The sequence below is a fragment of the Phalangium opilio genome, unplaced genomic scaffold, assembly GCF_054372755.1.
Source record: "Phalangium opilio isolate 3A_F unplaced genomic scaffold, DU_Popi_V2 ptg000113l_1, whole genome shotgun sequence".
Taxonomy (NCBI): Eukaryota; Metazoa; Arthropoda; class Arachnida; order Opiliones; family Phalangiidae; genus Phalangium; species Phalangium opilio.
Genome location: NW_028324209.1, coordinates 826567 through 849513, shown reverse-complemented (window position 1 = coordinate 849513; position 22947 = coordinate 826567). Strand labels below are relative to the sequence as shown.

The 22947-nt window shown below is 37.2% G+C and overlaps 1 protein-coding gene across 8 annotated transcripts in view; it reads left to right on the top strand.

The window, feature by feature from the left end:
* Positions 1–22947, top strand: part of LOC149623162 (putative fatty acyl-CoA reductase CG5065) — a 132369-nt gene that overhangs the window by 106214 nt on the left and 3208 nt on the right. For 3 of the 8 annotated variants that reach the window (XM_089852994.1, XM_089852993.1, XM_089852996.1), the window contains 6 exons: positions 12003–12300; positions 13295–13451; positions 14596–14663; positions 15460–15609; positions 15744–15806; positions 22585–22898. In XM_089852994.1, the coding sequence (XP_089709120.1) occupies positions 14598–14663; positions 15460–15609; positions 15744–15806; positions 22585–22898 (593 nt within the window). In that variant the 5' untranslated portion in view covers positions 12003–12300; positions 13295–13451; positions 14596–14597. Of the gene's footprint in view, positions 1–12002; positions 12301–13294; positions 13452–14595; positions 14664–15459; positions 15610–15743; positions 15807–17675; positions 18364–22584; positions 22899–22947 lie in introns of those variants that run through there. The other 5 variants (XM_089852997.1, XM_089852999.1, XM_089852998.1 and 2 more) reach the window with 5 other exon arrangements.

Here is a 22947-nt window from a genome sequence, read left to right as displayed (position 1 = left end):
AAAACTTTGTTAAACCTCGACGAGGGTAGGCAACCCTCAGTATCGTATAGGTTGATACAACGACGTCTCTGCGCACTCTCACGATACAAAAGACTACAGCGCAGGCGCCGAAAAGCGAGATGGAAGGCAAAGTTTTATCCCCTCTTAGTTACATCGAAATGGTCTATAGCGTTTCATTGGCTATTCACATATATTGGAGTTGGACCAGAGAGGAGGACAACCGTCGATCCATAGGTCTACTCGTTCAGAACAAGCAAAGAGAACTTGTTTACGAAGCTCATAAGTCAATAATACGTGGTTTCTAACTTCAAATACATTATGCCTGACGTCAGTGATGACAGTATCTACAACTCCTCCCCTTTAACTCAAACAGAAAGGCCCAGAAAATTATCTGTTAAAGATTACAAGTAGAAGCAAGAACGAATTCAGGATACCATAAGAACGTGGAATGGTAACATTGTCCCCTGGTACCATGAAGTCGTACTTCTTTCGAAAACCGTTACCGCCTTCGTTCTAGGTAACGCCTTATAATACGTTTTTAGCGCCATCGGTGGGTTATAAATCAGTTAGAGTGGCTAGTATCACATTCAGCTTCTCTGACCTTAAGCCTTGGCGTTACACGGCGAAGTTTGGGAAATCCGTTGTACTGACTTTGTCCCAGACTCCCAGATAAATCAGGCTCTCTAATAAAAAATCTAGATTCTTTATAACCACTCTTTTTAAATATATCAGTTCATCATTAACGATTTTAACAATTTTTTTCTTGACACCGACACCAACACTCCTAGACCTAGGAGACTCCATTTTCCATATTCCCAAAAATAGGCCCCTCCCTCATATTATGAAAAGTATGACTTCATGGCGCCAGCATTGCCTTGTTTCAACGTTCTTACGGTATCCTGAATTCGTTCTTGGTAGAAGAAATCAACGTAATCTTGTTACGAAAGATTATCAAAAGTTTGTAAATGCGTTATAGGTTTGGGTGAAAAGAATTATTTGAGGCGTTAACGGGTTTGCTGGAGGGGGTTATAGTTCATTCTTCGTAGCCAATTAGGCGAAGTAACAAGGCCCGGAAACAACTTCTTACTGATGACGTATGAGTCTCTTTTTTAATCGTCCAAAAAGAAGTGAATAATCTTTCAACAAATTTCATTTTGTTGAAAGCTCAGTTGATTTATCTCGTCGAGTAAAAAAAAGAAATGAGATTTTTTATTACAAATGATTTGATTTCCGATCAAGATTATTTCTCTAAGGGTTCCTACGCGAGCTAACAAATTAATAACTTTGCCACCAAATGAAATCTCAGGATTTTATTTTTATATTTTGGTTTAAAATGAACCGAAAAAGAAGTATTTTCCTCTTTTTTTTTTTGCCACCGAAAAAAGTGAGCTTAGGGGAATACATTTCATCAAAAATAAATACAAAAATCAAAGTTTATAACCTCCATTCCTTCCTGCCTTTTTCCTTCTATGTTACGCTATTTGAAAGTCAGAAGAGCACGTGATAGAGACTAGCCAATAATATATCTTTAAAATGAGGTAATCCTTTCCCAAAAGTAATGCTCGCCCGAAGGCTCACGGGATGGGATTCGAAAATTAATATCTCTCCGCGCTATATTGCATCGTTTGCGCGTGATTGGAAATCGACTATTGAGCATATCGTATCAGACCACAAGTTCATAAGATATTTTCCATAAGTTTGTCATTGGTTAATGGGAGCTTGTCACGAAGTGACGTAGGTAAAACGCCATAGATTCCCGTAAAGCGACGCCTGGTGAGGCGCTGCTGTCAAAGGCTTAGTGCAGACTAAATAGGACTAGATGAACTGCAAAATTAACCACCGAGTGTATACACTTCAATTCTCGCTTCCGTCGTTCTCTAACTAGCTCGAGCTGTAAATCTCTAGTATTTCGAAGTATAGGTAGTGTCATACTTATGGAACTTATCTTATAAACTTATGATCAGATTGACCCTGCGGCCCATGTTTGCAAATAGAGAGGTAAAGTAGCTTGTTGTAAAAATAGATAATTACTGTCGAAATAAGCCTTGCCAAAATAGGCTCTAGCTCTTTTAGGGAGTTTTTTTTTTTTAACTAATTTTGAGCGAAATACTCATACGATATGGCACTAATTTAGGGCGCGCAAGAACATGATTAGGTTTCGTTCCCGTAAATAGGTTATGGGCGATGAAAGTCATTTCACGAAAGAGCTGTAGCATTGGTAATAGATCCTGGCACTAGTGAACAAATTTGAGTATTTTATGCCACTTCCGTCGGGCCTACAATAGAGAGAAAAAACTGGTCGAGTTCCAAAAACATTTCCTACCCCCTTCCCCTCAACCTAAAGCCGCAGAACACGGACGCGGGCGCTTGAGTCTAGTTCGTCCCTCTACCGCCACGAGCGTCTCACGTTTTGCAGGGAAAATTCAGAAACCGCTACCAGAGGGCCAACCGTTGTTGTGCTATCAAGAATATTCACTTTTGCCAAGTGAAGAATTTGGTTAGCTCGATACATCTAGTCCCTTATCTTACTTCTGATTTCATTTACTTCTCCTCTCGCGTGTCTACCTTAGTTCTTGAAATTTCTTGTGACCTTGACATACCAGAGAAACTACAGATCCTTATTTATGTCTCAAAGTATGGACTTTGTAATTCTAAAGAGAATAATTAGACTAAACTCATTATTCTAATGCTAAACAGTGAGTACTCAAATTAAAATTCAATGTCCTTGTCTTAATCTCTCGCTCATGTATACCGTTATTATAATATTTTTGAACTATAAGAAATAACCCAGTTTTCCCATCCCCTATGCTCATTTATAAGATCAGGAATACATACGGCTACTAGGAATCATCGTGTAGACATTTTCTCAACGAATCTAGGCGGATTTTGTGGGAGGAGCTAGACTTATCGTTATGTATGACCAGAAGTATATAATACTTCTCTTCGAGAGAAGTATACCACAAAGCGGGGTAAGTGTAACGTCATTCTTCCCAACATCGGATCATTCGGAGCAAGGTTACTAAACCGAATCACATACGCGATAAATAGTTCCCTCATCATTACTCTATAAGCGCCTAACTATTTGGCAAGACGTGCTTGTGGATTTTGTCCCACCCCAAGACGAGGTTTGTGGGTTGATTGCTGGGAATTTAGTACCAAACAATTATAGAATTCACATTACGGTGCGATGCCCATCTGAAGTTTGATGAGCGGGAAAGCAAACAAAAAGGGTGAGCCTGGGAAGAATGACGTTACATAACTTAAGTATGAAGAGGATACAGAGTGGCATCCTTCTTCTATTATCCCCTTCTGGTATGACGGATAACTTACCTAGCTGCGCGTTGAACCAAGCGAGCGCACCCGACCTGGAGTTGCTACTAACCAATGAAATCACAGTTAGAAAGGCTTCCGAATAGAACGAACCAACAAATAAACAAGTTGGCTTGGTGGTCTCTATTTAAGGGATAGGATCACGTGACTAACAAAGTTGACTGTAGTACCATCTGTCGTTGAGCGACGAAAATAAATCTCTTATTTTTTCTGATTGGATTAGAATCTGACTCTTGGGGTAAAACAGCTTCTGCGCATGGCAAAATCAGAGCCAATCAGGTTATCCCTTTCTCGCCTCAAAACCCTAGAAATTCAAAAGATTTGTTGGTTGGGTCTATTATGATTCGTGACGCATAGTACTCAAGCCCGGCCCACAAAACCCGAAATAAATTAACATGGGGCACAATAATTCTTATTAGCTGTATGTGTTCCTGATAAGAAAATAACATTTTCGCGCGGTACTAGGCTATATACGCCCACAAAATCACGTGAAAATTTACCTGAAAATTAAATCAAAATTTGATAATGAAAGAGCACGTGCAATTAAGCCAAACTCGTTGACGCCTTTTTTATTGTGGTGGATGGAATTGCGCTTAAATTTGCTTATCTGAAATCTCGTACGTTTGTGTTTTTAATTTATAAGATGTTTATTTGAAAAGAGAATTAGGTCATGGTCCGTCCAAATTTACAAAAAGTGGGTGGTTATTTTTTCCCCGTTTTATTGCGAACCACATGTTTAAGTGTAGGAAACGATAGCGCTGGTTAGTTTTATTTTGAGGATTTGCAGACTACTATACTGTAGCGAAATTGGATGTCTCCACCTATAGCGCGAGCCATTTCCAAATTGAAAAAGAATCCTTTTTACAATAATAGGGCCTGTTTCCAAGAACCAGTTGCTTTCCTATAAATGCCCATAAAGAAGGGCCCCAATTTGGAGACCAAACTTAAATAAAAAAACTGTAAGATACGAACCAATAAAAGAGCGGATTTCTGGGATTTCTCTTTTGGATTTCAGTCTTAAAATGGATTCAATATGTCGTCAGAAATTTCACGGAAATGCTCCAATATAAGGGTGTTATGGCTTTGTAGTATCAGAGAGAATGTCAAAAGGAGTAGAAGGTTATAAGCCCCGTGTTTTTAATTTCTACTTTTTACTAGGAATAAATTAAGTTTATCTTTTCTATTAGTTTAGTTTTGGTAATACCAAGAAGCGATATCTAGTTTACTAGGGAGGAGGTATAAGATGCCCAAGTATTCGCGCGCCATAGTCCCAGTCCCCCTTTCAAAATACAAGGGGGATGTAAAAGGAGGCCGGGCTATTTCGCCTCTCCTCAGTCGGAAAATACGTAATTTTCGTCATTCGCGTCGCGCTGACGTGAGTTTTCAAGAACCAATGAGATGCTGGTTGTAATTTAAAGGCGGGGATTAACTCGGAACTACGTTCGGACTTTGGACCGGAGATAAAGCTAGAAATGTGGCGAATTTATACCTTCTCCCTAATAAACTAGATATCAGCTCTCTATTTTGTTTAATATTAACAGGGATAAATTTAATTTGAGAAGTAGGAATGGAGAACAGAGTAATATGGGCGCGCGTCAAAGTCATGGACCCCCTTCGTCGGAACGGAGGGGTATGAAAGAAGAGGCGGGTCATAGGTAAAAGGGATTACGTATTTTTCGCTGTCACCGTTAGCAACGTCATCCAAACGTAGTTTAAGTGAGCGTGAGCCAATAAGATAATTTAAACTTTTCGTTTCGTGTTGGAGGGGGGGGGGCTCGATTCTGGGCTATGAGTCAGGCTGAAGCAAATATTAACCGTTCTCCATTCCTACTTCTGAAATTATATCTATCCCTGACATTAAGTTATTTTTCTTAATTTTTTTAAAAGATGAAAATCGAATTTTGGGCATTGATCTGGGAATGCGTTTGAAATTATATTTAAATTGGCTCGTGAAGCTTATCATAGATTAGATTTTGTAGTGAAAACCTAGTTCGTTCGTAAATGACTAAATGATCTAAAATTATTTTACATTATCAAAGGCAAACTCTCTATTTCTTTCGCTATATTTTCTCTGGTAGTGGGATCATTTCATGAGCATGGTAAGTTTGGTAAGAAACGTATACAATATATATCTTTAAGGAACGCTTTTTCTATTTGAACAAAATCCAAGTCACGCGTGAAGGAAAACGTAACCTCCAATCTAGTAATTGCTTCTAAACTTTTATCATCATAAGCACGCGACCAATACTCCCCTAAGTCTATGGAGATTGACGTCACCCATACAGGCTTACAGTATAATTTCAAACACGGTTGAAAAGGGTTAGGACAGAAAAACCTGAAAAGGGAAATTTAAGAGTTATTTAAGAAGGTCAGGGAATTTTAAGAATTGAACGAAGTTAGGGATTTCTTGAGTTTAGGAAAATTGCAACGTTGAATTGAATGTTCCAGCGTTGCACGTTACAATATATATGTTTTAAAACATAATTTTCAAATTAAGAGTTGACTTCTTTACAAAATATAATATAGACATAAGTTTATAAGATGTGTTTCATAAGCATGACACTTCCTATACTTTGTAATGCCAGAGACTTACTGAGAGCTATATTGAGAACGACAAGCTAGAATCTACTATATACACTCGGTGGTTAATTTTGCAGTCCATCTTCCTATTTAGTCTGTACTAAGCTTTTGACAGCGCCTTAGTAGGCGTCGCTTTACGAGAATCTATGCCGTTTCACCTACGTCACTTCATGACAAGCTCTCATTAACTAGTGACAAACCTATGAACATATCTTATGAACTTATGTATACAGGGTGTTTCTGAAAAGTCCATCACAAATTAAGGGGCGTGTTTATGGGACCAAACTGAGCGGAAAGTACCAAAGAACATGGGGTGTACAACATTTTGTTACGGAGATATGGCCTTCCAAACATTCGCCCCTAAAACAAGGAAATATCCAAAAATGAGGAGTAACACTTAAGACCGACTAACCAGCTTGTTTAAAATTACTAGACAATTTCAATAGCCTTTAATCGAACAATTGATTTCTACCTTTACTAATCAGAAGCGTATAAATGAGTAGAAGTATGCCTACGGTGGTAATGTAAAATTAATCCCAAGTGACATGATGTTTCAAGATCTTCCCAGCACCAAGTAAAATGGTTCTGATTGAAGGGACTTTTATTAGCACAGCGTAAACAACGTTATTTTCAGGAATTAGTCCAAATGTCCACGGGCGGCATTACAAAAACGAGGCAGTCTTTCGAATGATACTTGGACATGTTGGAAGATCCCTGGCTTGTTCCTGTTATCTCAAACCGTAAAAAGCTACGCAAATCTTCATCATCACGGACAACACTCTTGTACGTTAGGTATGACCTTGAGAAAACCTAAAAGGACATCTCGAATGTATTTGAAAAACCCATCTCCAATTAAGGGGCGTGTTGTTTGTTTCCAACAGAGTAAACTCGCCCAGAGAACAATTACAATGCAGAGCCACGTTTCGGCGTTAATGGCCCACAAAGGTGGTCCCAAACAAAAGAACAAACTTTACCATCGTGCATGAACCACATTCTGTTTACCAAACCTAAGGGTACGTCTTCGAGTAGTTCCGGTAAATCGTCCCGTAAGAACTGCAAGTAAGCCACACCGTTTAACCTGGGCTCTAGGAAATGTGGCCCAATTAAATTGTCACCCACAATACCACACCACACGTTTAAACTGAATTGTACTTGGTGACTTCTAACGCAAGTTGCGTGGGGGTTTAGCTGGGACCATTGATGTTTATTATGTAAGTTAATAATACCATCCCGTGAAAAGTTAGCTTCGTCAGTAACCAACAAATCCCGTGGGAAATCGATATCGTTTACTTTAGCCAGAAACCACTGACAAAACGCCGTGCGTCGTGGGTAGTCCGCTGGATTCAAACCTTGAACTTTTTGAACATGGAAAGGATGAAACCGGTGGCTTCTGAGGATTTTCCACACGAGCGTGTGGTTTACGCCTAATCGGCGACCAACTTGGCGGGTACTTGATTCAGGCTCGTCCTCGAAAATGGTGAGAACTTCGTCTTCTACGGCCTCTGGGATGGCTCTCGCTCTAGGTTGAGGTCCAGCCGGTTGGATTCGTCCATCTTGCCTCAAACGTCTGTCCACAGCCTCGAACGTCAGTCGATTTGGTAGTCGCCTCTGCGGAAATCTTTCCTGATACAAGCGTACAGCTGCAGCGGCATTCCCCTCGGCTAGTCCATACATTAGGTGCATATCCGCATATTCGGCATTTGTGAAGAAAGGCATTGTAACAGACTTCGTTGAATTATGAGTTTAATAAAACAAACACATGTACGTGAAACCTCTTTTATTCCTTTCTTAAAAAACATAGTGCTCTGTTTTAGTGCTCTGTTTTTTAAGAATAGGCGAAGTTCTCACTATTTTCGAGGACGATCCAAAAACAAGCAGCCGCCAATTGGTTTGCTGATTAAGAAAAAACCACACGCAACTTGCGTTAGAATTCACAAAGTACAATTCAGCTTAAACGTGTGGTGTAGTATTGTGGGTGACAATTTAATTGGGCCATATTTCCTAGAGCCCAGGTTAAACGGTGTGGCTTACTTGTAGTTCTTACGGGACGATTTACCAGAACTACTCGAAGACGTACCCTTAGGTTTAATAAACAGAATGTGGTTCATGCACGATGGTGCACCACCACATTTCAGCATCGCGGTCCGAAAACTTGTCAATAACATTTTCTTTGTGCATTAATCATGGCGTTTTATCTATGACACATGAAACACTTACTGAACGAAACAAATTAAAGTTTGTTCTTTTGTTTGGGACCACCTTTGTGGGCCATTAACGCCGAAACGTGGCTCTGCATTGTAATTGTTCTCTGGGCGAGTTTACTCTGTTGGAAACAAACAACACGCCCCTTAATTGGAGATGGGTTTTTCAAATACATTCGAGATGTCCTTTTAGGTTTTCTCAAGGTCATACCTAACGTACAAGAGTGTTGTCCGTGATGATGAAGATTTGCGTAGCTTTTTACGGTTTGAGATAACAGGAACAAGCCAGGGATCTTCCAACATGTCCAAGTATCATTCGAAAGACTGCCTCGTTTTTGTAATGCCGCCCGTGGACATTTGGACTAATTCCTGAAAATAACGTTGTTTACGCTGTGCTAATAAAAGTCCCTTCAATCAGAACCATTTTACTTGGTGCTGGGAAGATCTTGAAACATCATGTCACTTGGGATTAATTTTACATTACCACCGTAGGCATACTTCTACTCATTTATACGCTTCTGATTAGTAAAGGTAGAAATCAATTGTTCGATTAAAGGCTATTGAAATTGTCTAGTAATTTTAAACAAGCTGGTTAGTCGGTCTTAAGTGTTACTCCTCATTTTTGGATATTTCCTTGTTTTAGGGGCGAATGTTTGGAAGGCCATATCTCCGTAACAAAATGTTGTACACCCCATGTTCTTTGGTACTTTCCGCTCAGTTTGGTCCCATAAACACGCCCCTTAATTTGTGATGGACTTTTCAGAAACACCCTGTAGAGTGGTTCTGAGATGGGAGGAGTTACGGTTACGGGGACGTGACGTCAATATTGGTAGTCTAAATTGTATGGCCAGAGCTGACGACATCCAATATGGTCGCCAAAAACCGAGGTAAGAGATAGGAGGATGTGACGTCAGGAGAAGGTTCGTATTAGCAGACGATTCTAAAAAATACAGTATACTCTTAACACTGTGACAACTAGCTTTTGAGACTAAAAACCATTTTAAACCCTGGAAAGGTTAGCTATATTTGAATATGAAAATTCATGGCAACCCTTTCATATTTTAAATATAATTTTAAAAGTTTAAGTAGAGGTTATTTTGGTCTGCACTGGGCCTACTTCTACTAGGCTATAAGCGAGCGCATTGTGTAGTGTTCAAAGTTGAAAAATCAATATAGGTTTGGGGGTTATTTTGGCGACTTATTGATTATTCATTAATTCGTATGGGAGGGGGGTTGAAGCCCCTGGGCTATTAGCGACCACTCAGGGGTGGGCAATAGCCCTGTCTTAAAAGAATCCAAGGCTTAGCTCCTCTATAAATCAACTCCCCAACAGATGCCCTACATTTAAAAACCCCCCTTTAGCTATAGTAGTAGCGGCATCGTCTGGTATTTACCTATAGAGTTTAATATAGACAATGATGAAACTTGCCATTACCGTATTCTATTTTCTCTTGGTATAACGACCTTTTTAATTTAAACGCGGCGCGTTATGTAACCTTACTTTTATAACGCTAATTAAAATGGCTTGGTAAAAGTCGCCAGTGTTTTTTAACGAAAAGGTCCGTACTAAAGTCGAGGGTGCGCGCTTGAAAATCTAATACGGGCTTTTTTAATTAAAAGAGCGGACTATCTCGTGGCCCACTTATATTAAGCTTCAATAATGGTTTAAAGGTGTTAAGAGGCGAAGGTGCCGACACCTGAAACTAAATAGGGCTTATGAGAAATAATTTAAAGCAATTTTAAATTTTGACGTAATTTTCAAATTAAATGTTTTGTAAAGATTTATTATAGAATATGTTTTTGTAACAGCAATGTATGCTTAGTTTTGCCTAACGTAGGCCTATATATTTATATTTAATCAACGCCCAGCCCAACCCAAATTGTTTTACCTAAGTAGTATAGGTACACACCGAGAAAAATAACGTTTGTGTACGTTTCAACTGAAGGGGCCAGTCACGTCGCGTATCGGTGTACCTTTGACTGCACTAAAAGGATTAGCGTAATCTTTAAGTTTCCTGGCTTAAATGATTGCGCCAAGAAGTGATATCTAGTTTATTAGGGGAGAAGGTATAAGATGCCTAAGTATTCGCGCGCCATAGTCCCAGTCCCCCTTTCAAAATACAAGGGGGACGTAAAACGAGGCCAGGTTATTTCGCAGCCTCTCCTCAGTCGGAAAATACGTAATTTTCGTCATTCGCGTCGCGCTGACGTGAGTTTTCAAGAACCAATGAGAAGCTTTCTGTAATTTAGAGGCGGGGATTAACTCCGGACCTACGTTTGGACTGGAGATAAAGCTGGAAATGTGGCGAATTTTAACCTTCTCCCTAATAAACTAGATATCACTTCTTGATTGCGTGTAGTCCGTAAACTGTGTACAGAGTGTTTAGACCCTCGGTTTCAACCGATCTCATTAATATTTAGTATACTGGATCTCTATATCTATAGACGGTCTTTATGCATAGTACAAGCAGCTAGATTGCGTCCGCGAGTGTGGATCGAGTGGGCTATGCTTTATGATAAACCTTTGAAGATGAGAAGCCATCTTTTAGTATGGCGACTATCCAGAAATGTAACCGCTGGTTGATATCTATGTCCTATAGACGGGCTTTATGGTATAAATAAGCTTTGGGGGGTCAATTAACACGCCCTCGGCTTCCATTTTTAAAAATGGCGGCTATCCAGAAATATAAGCTACACCGGCCGTGCCTAATAATTTTGATTATACGGTTCAACTACTAAAATTTAATATACTGATTGATATCTATACCCTGTATGGTATAAATAAACTTTTGGGGTAAATTTAGACTCCCCCGGCTTCCATCTTTAAAAATGGCGGAAAGCCCTAGGGAGCGGCTATGAATTTGGAGAAACTAGTTCCGGTTGTTCACGTGACCGTGTCTTTCTACTTAAAAATTACCTTTTGTACGTCAACGGTCAACCCTTTGCCACCACCAAAAATAAGCAGTCGACTCGACCTAATTTAACCTGTAGTAAAAGATGTCGCTGCTTAGCCAATCAACAAAAACCGGATCTAGTTACTCCAAAATGGTGGTCGGGCTTTTCGAAAGCCTTGTGAAATGCTAAACTTTCTGCTCCTCTTGGTATATTCTCTTTGATGTAACGAAGATGGAAAGAGGCGGGGGTTAAACGTTGCCCTTCCATCTCGCGTTTCGGCGCCTGCGCTCTATGCGTCTTGGATCCTGAGAGTGCGCAGAAAAGGCAATGGATCAGCCTCTCCACCTCGATGTCTCAATATTTAAGGTACTGGCCTAACCCTTTTTTTACATCGAAGCTAGACTTATAGTTGCTAGTTAATAATTTCATACCCCACCGACATCTTTTAAAAGTAATAAAAAGTCAGCGAGACGGGAGTGAGTCCACGGTGTCATAAACCCTTTAAAAATCTCCCCGTTTTCCCAATTTTGTATGTTATAGATTTTTCTTAGCTCTCTAGCTCCTAAAGGACTCGGTTTCTTGGAGCTTTAATCTGTCGGGGGTTTGTAACTGGGGATTTTTTTTACCCCGTGTCTCCGTTGGAAATTAGTTAATGGAAGAAAAAGTATAGTTGGGGGGTTTGAGTATCGGGAAGGAATGGGGCTCCAGCCCCCCTCCCGCCTAGTACCAGCGCAATATAGGCCTTTCTTCGTATAGGGGTTTTAGAGGATATAACCCCTCTTAGTGTGCGCTTTTTCTTTAAACCAATAACGTAATTGTTGTGTCGCAAAAAAGCCAACCCCCCCTCACCCCTTCCCCCCATATCCCAAATAAGATCTTATTTGCTCAGGGGTAACCCCCCCCTCTCACTGTTCGATTTCAAATTTTCAAGGGAATGTAAAGTAAATTAATTTTTTGATTATTAACCAAACTTTAATCTTGTACATTTATTTACAGGGTGTTTATGAAAGGTATATGCAGTGTTTTTTGGGAAATTTGAAGTCGAAAATGTTCTATGACCTTTTGACCTAAGGGACAACGTTTTATTAAAGTTATGTTTGGAGTGTTTTACGGATGACCCCTTAGTTAAATTAATTTAAGAAGCAATTAGGCAATGCTAATTTAATTAATATCTTCGTGATTAACGTCTAATTAAGCATCGTTTCATTGAATTTCAAAGTTTTAAGATATAAATTTCTAAAACACAACATTATGCCGATAATTTACCACCGCCGGTGGTAGGGTTCAGTGCATGGTACGACCATATTAGATATAACCATGAGTTAATAATATGTTAGCTCCCTATAAGTTACTCAGGCAATTCATTTTTATACTCCAGCGTTTTCTCCCGCGCCGCCGGCTTCCCAATTATATGCGACGCTCTGCGGCCGCCACGTGAACGAAAATCTTATTTACTCTTCTTTCCGGTTATTCCCCGGACGCGCGTGTAGTGGAAGCTAGCCAATGATATCGGAGCTATTTAAGCAGCCGAATATTTCGCTCAGTAGCCTCGGTTAAGAAAACAGTTAAGAGATCAGTGGGATTGGATTTAGCTCAGTTGTGTAATTTTCTGGTTTCCAGTCACAATAACAACTCTTATCTTTAGCATTCTTTATCAATATCGACAAACTGCATTGAGTTCCTGCATTTTTTATCTCAGTACTGACACAAACGCCATGATTTAATGTTAAATTGTTAAAACATAAACATTCACGACTAAAACACTCCCTTGGTGAAAAAGCAGCCGACGACTCGAGGTCGAGGAGCCGTACGGGCGGGATTTTTTTTTTCGACAAGAGAGAGCGCAAAATTCGGATTTTTTTCCCGCGCAGGCGAAATGAGAAGAAATCGCTGGATACATTACGCCTATGGAGCCTGAGTAACTTATAGGGAGCTAACATATTATTCACTCATGATATAACCAAGAAGTGATATCTAGTTTACTAGGGAGAAGGTATAAGATGCCTAAGTATTCGCGCGTCATAGTCCCAGTCCCCCTTTCAAAATACAAGGGGGTGGGGACGTAAAAGGAGGCCGGGCTATTTCGCCTCTCCTCAGTCGGAAAATACGTAATTTTCGTCATTCGCGTCGCGCTGACGTGAGTTTTCAAGAACCAATGAGATGCTGGCGGGGATTAACTCCTGATCTACGTTTAGACTGGAGATAAAGCTGGAAATGTGGCGAATTTATACCTTCTCCTTAATAAACTAGATATCACTTTTTGATTTAACTCACGATATTATAAACAGCTTCATTACTCCGTGCCAATTTGAACAGCTTATATTTGCAATTGACGTAGAAAACCCATCATAGAAGCCAAGAAACAAGTTTACACAGGTTTTCTCGGAACGACCTGGCACGGAGTTGCCTTTAACCGTGTTTAACTCTATGAAAAGATAACATCAGGTGCCAATATCCTATTTCTTTTTATTTTATGAAGTAAAAAAATAAAATACATCTTTCGTATTACATTTATTATTCTTAGTTCAAATTGTAGTTAGAAGGGTTTTTTCCGCCAATTCTCTTCAGTTATAATATGTTTAACATTATTTTAAAAATTACGTGTTTTTTCGCGTTGGTCACTCTGTGTTTGGCCACAAAGGATAGCCACACTAAGTACCAAGATCGGAAGAAATTCTTCAAACATCTTTGCTGTATTTATTCTTTTGTTTTATTGTTTTTAAATTTTCTTTAGTCCGTGTTGTTATGTAATAACCAACGAAGTTATTTATCGATTCTTCTACTACTTCATAGCAGGGATAGATTTAATTTTAGAAGTAGGAATGGAGAACAGAGTAATCTGGGCGCGCATCAAAGTCCCGGACCCCCTTCCACGGAACGGGGGGGGGTATGAAAGAAGAGGAGGGGGGTCATAGCGACAGAGGTAAAAAGGAATTACGTATTTTTCGGCGTCCCCGTCAGCAACGTCATCAAAGCGTAGTTTAAGTGAGCCAATAATATAATTTAAACTTTTCGTTACGTGTTGGAGGGAGGGGCTATATACTGGGCTATGAATCGGGCTGAAGTAAATACTAACTGTTCTCCATTCTTACTTCTAAAATTAAATCTATCCCTGTTCATAGTAAAACATCCAGGAAATATCTCCGAATGAATTGAAAATTCAAATTAGTTTTGAGACTTCATGGGTAGTTTGTAATTAGCAATTCTGACCAATCGCGTAACGCTTTGCCATCTTCTAAACAAAATTACGTGGCAAGCTCTGTATTTCACGCCATGATTGTCACATCACGCGCCATTTTCATCAAATCTCGTGCTAAATTTAAATGGAGCGTGCCACGGGAATTTTATTGACACGTAGGCAGGGCGTTACGTGATTGGTCTGAGGTGCTAGTTTCAATTCATCTATGAAATCTCCAACTAGCCCTAATTTGAATTTTAAAATACTTCGGAGCTGGTATTTCCTGGATGTTTGACTATACAGATAGGTCTTATAATTCGTAGAAGAATCGATAAAAAAATCACTTGATTTTCACCCTCCCTTTACCAAGTTATAATCATAAATGTTTATTTTTAATTTTATTTATTTTAGCTATGGCCACTACTGAGGATGGTTTGGCAGTCATCAGCAAATGTGTCGATGATCATGCTCCTGAAATTGTACGATATTTAAAAATCCTATGAAGTTATGACCAGGCGTTGCCCACAGGTCAGGGAAAACTAGCTGGAAAAGTTAGGGAATTTTAAAAATGGGTCAAAGGTCATGGAAAACTAGCTGGGAAAGTTAGGGAATTTTAAAAATGGGTCAAAGGTCATGGAAAACTAGCTAGGAAAGTTAGAGGATTTTTAAAATGGGTCAAAGGTCATGGGAAATCAAGGGAAATAGTCAATGAAAACATGGAAAACTCGGGGAATTTTAAAATGGCCCAAAATGGTTGGGTAGATTTTTAAAAATTGCAAAGTTGAACCTTACAGTGTTCAAAATTGCAATAAATACGTTTTAAAATATTATTTCCAAATTAATAGTTAATTTTCATCTAAAAACATACGTTTATAAGATATGTTCCATAAGTATGACACTACCTGTGTCGAGCTAGTTCGAGAACGACAAGCGAGAATTGACTACACTCGGTTTTGCAGTCCATCCTCCTATTTAGTCTGCATTACTAAGCCTTTGACAGCAGCGCCTGACCAGGCGTCGCTTAACGGGAATCTATGACGTTTCACCTACGTCACTTCGTGACAAGATCTCATTAACCAATGACAAACTTATGGAAAATATCTTACGAACTTATGACAGAAATAATATTCTTTAAAATATACCATTAACATTGACAACTAGCTTATGGCTTAAAATCGGGAAAAACTAGTTAGGGAAATATTTGTAAAGGTCAGGGAATATTAATCTAAAAATTGAAAGAGTCGATAAATTTTAATATTTACTCTATTTCTTAAGTCGAAGAAAATCATGGCAGCTTGTCGTAAAGAGGTTTTCACCGACGAAAGCAACTCTGAAATTTTGACGAAATTATGCACGGATTATGACGTCATGATGAAATACGTCAAATGTCATTTTGAACAAAAACACCAACTCAAGAACGAAAAGGTATGTATGTAGGTGTAGGCTCCATCTCCCGCCCCAGTAGCCATTTTACTACGCAAGTTTTTCCGTCACTATCTCAAAGTATATTATTACGAACGTCAAAACTTTGTTTTTGTTTGAAAAAAATCTTTTTCCAGCATCCTGAATCAAAAACTGCCGAAGACAGAAAAGATTTTCGTGAGCAGAGAAAACGCGTTAAAGTAAGTCGCCTAGCTGTCAACCTCCTGTACTCCTATAATTAACTTGTAGCCGTATGTCCATCAATATATTTTGCTCATATTTCTGGTAAACATCTTTTAACGGGTTAATGTTATCCCGCTTTAATTTGTACGGAATTACAGGCGCTAGTAGAGAATTTAATAGAGTTTTACCGATTATCGAAAGATTTATACCGATTATCGAAAGATTTATACCGATTATCGAAAGATTTTTACCGATTATCGAAAGTTTTTTACCGATTATCGAAAGATTTTTACTGAATATCGAAAGATTTTTACTTTACCGATTATCGAAAGATTTTTACCGATTATCGAAAGATTTTTACCGATTATCGAAAGTTTTTTACCGATTATCGAAAGTTTTTTACCGATTATCGAAAGTTTTTTACCGATTATCGAAAGTTTTTTACCGATTATCGAAAGTTTTTACCGATTATCGAAAGTTTTTACCGATTATCGAAAGTTTTTTACCGATTATCGAAAGTTTTTTACCGATTATCGAAAGTTTTTTACCGATTATCGAAAGATTTTTACCGATTATCGAAAGATTTTTACCGATTATCAAAAGATTTAACGATTATCAACAGATTTTTACCGATTATCAACAGATTTTTACCGATTTTCAAAAGATTTTTACCGATTATCGAAAGATTTTTACCGAGTATCGAAAGATTTTTACCGAGTATCGAAAGATTTTTACCGATTATCGAAAGATTTTTACCGATTATTAAAAGATTTAACGATTTTAAACCGATTTTTACGGGTTATTAAAATATTTTTACCTCTAACCGATTAATCGGTAAATAAGCTTCAACCGATTAATGTATAAAAATCGGTAAATTAAGCTCGAACCGGAGTGCCATATCGGTTTGTGCCCATCTCTAAAAAAAATCGGACGAAACCGTTTGCATACATCGTTTAACTAGCTACATTAAACTTTATGTTCCTATGTCAGAGGAACAAAATTAAATTGATCCCATAACGGTCTCGTTTAATTTATAGCGCCTGTATATCCTTTACATATTATCCCCGCTTAAGACCAACGCGTTAGGAAAAGTATAGTCTGGTTGCGTGTAATTAAGGGTTCCACACCGTGCATTCAGTATACTAGCAGAAAATTGAACAGACGTTAACCGTCAGGGCATTTTTGGTTACTTATCGGGCTCATCGGCCGCCATTTTAAAAGATGGAAGCGGAGGGCCTCTTAATTTGCCCAAAATGTTTACATAGAAACCAGTCTATAGGAGATCGATACTAAATATCATAAGTTTATAGGATATGTTCCATAAGTATGACACTACCTATAGTTCGTAATGCTAGAGACTTACAGCTCGATCTAGTTCGAGAATGACAAACGAGAGTTAAATTGCAGTCCCTTTTCCTATTTATTCTGCACCAAGCCTTTAACAGAGCTTTACGAGATCCTATGACTTACGTCACTAGCTCTCGGTAACCAGTGACAAACTTATGGAACATATCTTATGAACTTATGTAAATATTAATGAAATCGGTTGAAACGTTCAATCAAAGTTATTAGTTAGTTATGGGTTACTTTCTGGATAGCCTCCATCTCATAATTTCAAATTGGTAATAACGTACTTGAAATGAAAATCCGCGTGTCGTTAGTGTATAGCTAATTAGCTACTACTACTTATAACGAAAAAATTGACGCCCTTGTATAATTAGTGTTCAATTTCCGATGGACAAAGCCATTGTAGAGTGGCGTTAAAATCCCTGATAATAATATTGTTTTGAAAATAATTCCACAACAACAACTACTACTACTACTAATTACTGACTTCAATTTTATACAGAAATGTTTAATGACTTCTGGAGGTTACAGACGTTGATAACGATTTATAAACAGCGTATTATTTCCCTGAGAAGAAAAACAGATGAAAAAAATAATGTTTAATACCTTGAAATAAAAACTTTAAAATCGAAGATTAAAATCGCCCTCCGTTTACTAAGAAACGAACCTATCCTATCCACAAAGATACCGAATGAATTAAACTGGTTTTCCAATGGACAGTAAGCCTACACGCATTATGAAAAAATATTTTCCTCCGTTTAGTCGAGGCAAGGTTGAGATCTAAAGAGCTTCGCGCTCAAGTAACGTTCACTGGCCTTGTTTTAGATTAAATCCACTGTATTCGTGTTAATATCGTTTCAAAGTCCTTTGAGAAATATATAATACCCAGGGCTAAGGTTAAAATCTAGCATTGCTATTAAAAAAGAAGACTATTTAGTATTAAGGATATTTGAAGGTGTACCTCATAAACAGTTATCGTTTCATTTTATAAACGGCTCTCGTAGTGTTTCAACCGGTAAAATTTTACTCCTCAAATACATTTATTAGGAATTATTTCAATTTAGTTTATCTTATAATATTTAGGATTTACTTATTTATTTTTTTGGTATAAATTTTAATGCAATTATTGATTGCATTATGGGCTCTACAGTTGAAATGTCCGATGTTGCGTCTTTTTATAATGGACAAAGTGTATTCATTACTGGAGCAACAGGATTCATAGGAAAAGTGAGTACCTTCATTTTATCGTAATTTAGCATTCTTATTATCTCGTAATCGAGTACTCTCATTTTATCGTAATTTAGCATTCTTATTATCTCGTAATCGAGTACTCTCATTTTATCGTAATTTAGCATTCTTATTATCTCGTAATCGAGTACTCTCATTTTATCGTAATTTAGCATTCTTATTATCTCGTAATCGAGTACTCTCATTTTATCGTAATTTAGCATTCTTATTATCTCGTAATCGAGTACTCTCATTTTATCGTAATTTAGCATTCTTATTATCTCGTAATCGAGTACCCTCATTTTATCGTAATTTAGCATTCTTATTATCTCGTAATCGAGTACTCTCATTTTATCGTAATTTAGCATTCTTATTATCTCGTAATCGAGTACTCTCATTTTATCGTAATTGAGTACCCTCATTCTGAGTACTTTCATATTATCGTAATTGGGTATCCTCATTTCGAGTACTTTCATATTATCGTAATTGAGTAACCTCATTTCGAGTACTTTCATATTATCGTAATTGAGTAACCTCATTTTGAGTACTCTCATTTTATCGTAATTGAGTACCCTCATTCTGAGTACTTTCATTTTATCGTAATTGGGTACCCTTGTTTCGAGTACTTTCACCCAACGATGTTTGAGTTTCGGTTTGTTATTTGCTGGTGCAGCCTTTAGAAATGGCTTTAGCTGGACTTTGACGGAAATTCATTAATTATCAGACACTTCCCCAAACGCGAATACCCCTAATTGATACGTCATCAATTAAGCTTGCAAAATGGCATTTCGAATATATTGTCTTAGTAATGGATTAAATCTATATATTTTTTTAATCTAATTATTTATTTTTTTAAAAATCAAATTATTTGTTTTTTTAAATCTAATTATTTATTTTTTTAAAATCTAATTATTTGTTTTTTTAAATCTAATTATTTATTTTTTTAATCTAGTTATTTCATTTATTGAATCTATTTTAATATTTGAATATAATTATTTTAAAATTTGAATATAATTATTTTAAAATTTGAATATAATTATTTTAAAATTTGAATATAATTATTTTAAAATTTGATTATAATCATTTTAAAATTTGATTATAATCATTTTAAAATTTTATTATAATCATTTTAAAATTTGATTATAATCATTTTAAAATTTGATTATAATCATTTTAAAATTTGAATATAATTATTTTAAAATTTGAATATAATAATTTTAATATTTGAATATAATTATTTTAATATTTGAATATAATTATTTTAATATTTGAATATAATTATTTAAATTTTATGAATTCAATATATTGACTATACAATACTAGAATTTCCAGTAACTTAATTCCGTCAATAAGAAGGTTCACGTTTTCTTGGAACACATTTTGCCATCACGTGAGGGTATTCTTGGGTTTTTCGTGAGTTCTTGGAGGTTGTCTTAGTATGGCGGGGAATGCCATAGCTATAAAAGTAACCCCTTTGGGCGATGTAATTTCACTAACTATACGTGACAAGGGTCTTGATTAGGCTCTCGAGATGCGTGGCCAACTAAGATCTTAATCACTAAGGTCTATTTAAAACTTCTTATAATACACCTAAAGGTTTTTCCCAAACCTTGAAAATTATACGTGATAGGTTATCCAAATGTAAATAGAAAAAAACAGAAAGTGAAGCAGAAAGTCGCCTCTGAATCAACGGAACCAAAAGAAATTTACTCTGGTGGGTGTTTCATTGGAAAACCCAGAAAATTTCTCCAAAAACCCAAACTATGGTCAAGAAGCGATATCTAGTTTACTAGGGAGAAGGTGGTATAAGATGCCTAAGTATTTGCGTGCCATAGTCCCAGTCCTCTTTCAAAATACAAATGCCGGGGGACGTAAAAGGAGGCCAGGCTATTTCGCCTCTTCTCACTCCTCGGTTGGAAAATACGTAACTTTCGTCATTCGCGTCGCGCTGACGTGAGTTTTCAAGAACCAGTGAGATGCTGGCTGTAATTTATAGGCGGGGATTAAGTCCGGACCTATGTTTGGACTGGAGATAAAGCTGGAAATGCGGCGAATTTATACCTTCTCCCTAGTAGACTAGATATCGCTTCTTGCTATGGTAAAACCTCGCGTTTGAATTACATTTAAAAACCGCAAGTTTGCACTACGAAATCATAATCTTAATGAAATAGACCATTTCGATGTAACTAAGAGGGGAAGACACGGGGGTAAAACCGTTGCCTTCCATCTCGCTTTTTGGCGCCTGCACTGTAGTCTTTTTTTTTTTCACGAGAGTGTGCGGAGATGGATGGCAATGTTTCAACACCCTTGTATGTCCCAATACTAAGAGTTGCCAACCCCTTTTTTTACATCGAAAAGGTCTATTAAAAAAACCAAAAATAAAAAAACTTCGATGAAGAAGAGGGCTGATTAAAAACGCTAGAGGTAAACATCATACTGGCCTCACTTTCCATTATATCTATTTGCTATTAGGCCTTAATTTTATACCATTGAACTGCGGTATCTTTAATTAACCCTGAAAGTTCGAAAAACTTCAGCAGGTGAAATTAAGCTTAGCGCTACGTTATTAAACATTGTAATCGGAAGAAATAATTTCATTGACGAAGAAATAAATTTGGGTCAAGATCTGAAACACCCTATAACTATATCTTATAGACATTAAGGACGTGAGTGGATTATTTAATGTTTAAAAGGCATTCGGATATTTATCTGTGGATTGGTGGTTTCCCCGACAGGGAAAGTCTTTGCCAATATTAATTTAATAGCATTGTATTTTATAATTTTCTTTTAAAACATCTCGTCAAGGTGTGTCTACAGTTTAATCAAAATTTATGGGGAATTTTTTAAATAATTACAGGTTACTAATATTCCATTGATGATTGCCAATAAATTCTAAGTAATTTTATAAGTTGTTGGATGCCGTTGTTTTAATATTAAATTGGCAGGGTTGCATCGAGTTAGGGGGAACTTGGCACACTCCTGTAAACCATGCGTCTGGGAAGCTAGAATTGTTGTTAACAAGGTCTGGGAATTAGATTTTTTTTTTTTTTTTTTTTTTTGAGAAATTTCTTGTGATTTCGAAAATTGCAATCTTGCGCGTTACAATAAATATATTTTAAAACGTAATTTCCAAATTAAAAGTTGACTTGTTTATATACAATAATATTCTTCAAATTGACAACTTGGCCTATCACGGGAAATAGTCAGGGAAAAATCAGCTAGGAATTTTAAATTGAGCACTTATCTTGTGCCAATCCTATTTTATAGTAAACAATTTTTCTTTCCAAGGTCAGTGGCCATCGTTTCTTCTCTAAACTAAATTTTAATAATATATTTTTCATTTCACCTGACAATCAAAACTCGAAAATATGAAAACCCTTTTCAAATTAGTATTAGCCAAAAAAATATTTCTTGTAAATTGCCGGAGGGAAAGATAATGCTTTTTTATTTTCAAATTGAATGCCGCCGTCTATAAATGATCATAAAATTATTTAAATAAGGTAAAATATACCTTTTATATCGACTTTAATTGAAATATGGCGTGTCTTGGTGGATTGTATTTAAATACTTTGTTTATGAAAAAAATAGAAGGTCAAAATATCGAACGCTGCTTTTTAACATTACCTGTTTGGTTCGTTAGTAAGGGTTAAATCATTTTCGTTCAGTTAGTTTAGGTTTAGTCTAGGTTAGAGTTAGGTTTACGTTAGGCTTAGTCTAGATTAGGGTTAGGTTTAAGTTAGGCTTAGTCTAGGTTAGGGTTAGGTTTACGTTAGGCTTAATCTAGGTTAGGGTAAGGTTTAGGGTTAGGTTTACGTTAGGCTTAGTCTAGGTTAGGGTTAGGTTTAAGTTAGGCTTAGTCTAGGTTAGGGTTAGGTTTACGTTAGGTTTACGTTAGGCTTAGTCTAGGTTAGGGTAAGGTTTAGGGTTAGGTTTACTTTAGGCTTGTCTAGGTTAGGGTAAGGTTTAGGGTTAGGTTTACTTTAGGCTTGTCAAGGTTAGGGTAAGGTTTAGGGTTAGGTTTACTACTTTAGTTTTAAGTTAGGATTATGCTTTGGTTACGCTTAGTTTAGCTACAAAGCAGGGTTAGGTTTTTTAGCCTAAATTGCCCAACTGTAACAGCGTCATTCGACCCGCGTTAACTGTAATCAGGACTCAGGAGTTAATTATTAGATGCCAAGTAAGTTAGCTCTATTCATTTGAAATGTTTTTTTGTTTTTTCAGGTTTTGTTGGAAAAGATCCTGTATTCTTGCAATGGAATTAAACACGCTTTCGTCTTGATTCGTCAAAAAAATAAGAAAAATGCTAAGAGTGATAATAATAATGAGAAGAATCGATTCGAGGATCTACTGGAATCGAAAATTTTCCAAAGACTTCGAGATGAACGACCCGCTGATTTGAATAAAATTATCCCCGTTTGGGGAGATTTGTCGAAACCGGGTTTAGGGATGACACCGGAAGTGGCCAAAAATGTCTACGAAAAGGTCAACGTCATCTTTCATAGCGCCGCCACTGTCCGATTCAATGAACCCCTCAAGTAAGAATTATTCATGATTGCATGTGGGCTTTAATTTTATTGTTAAACC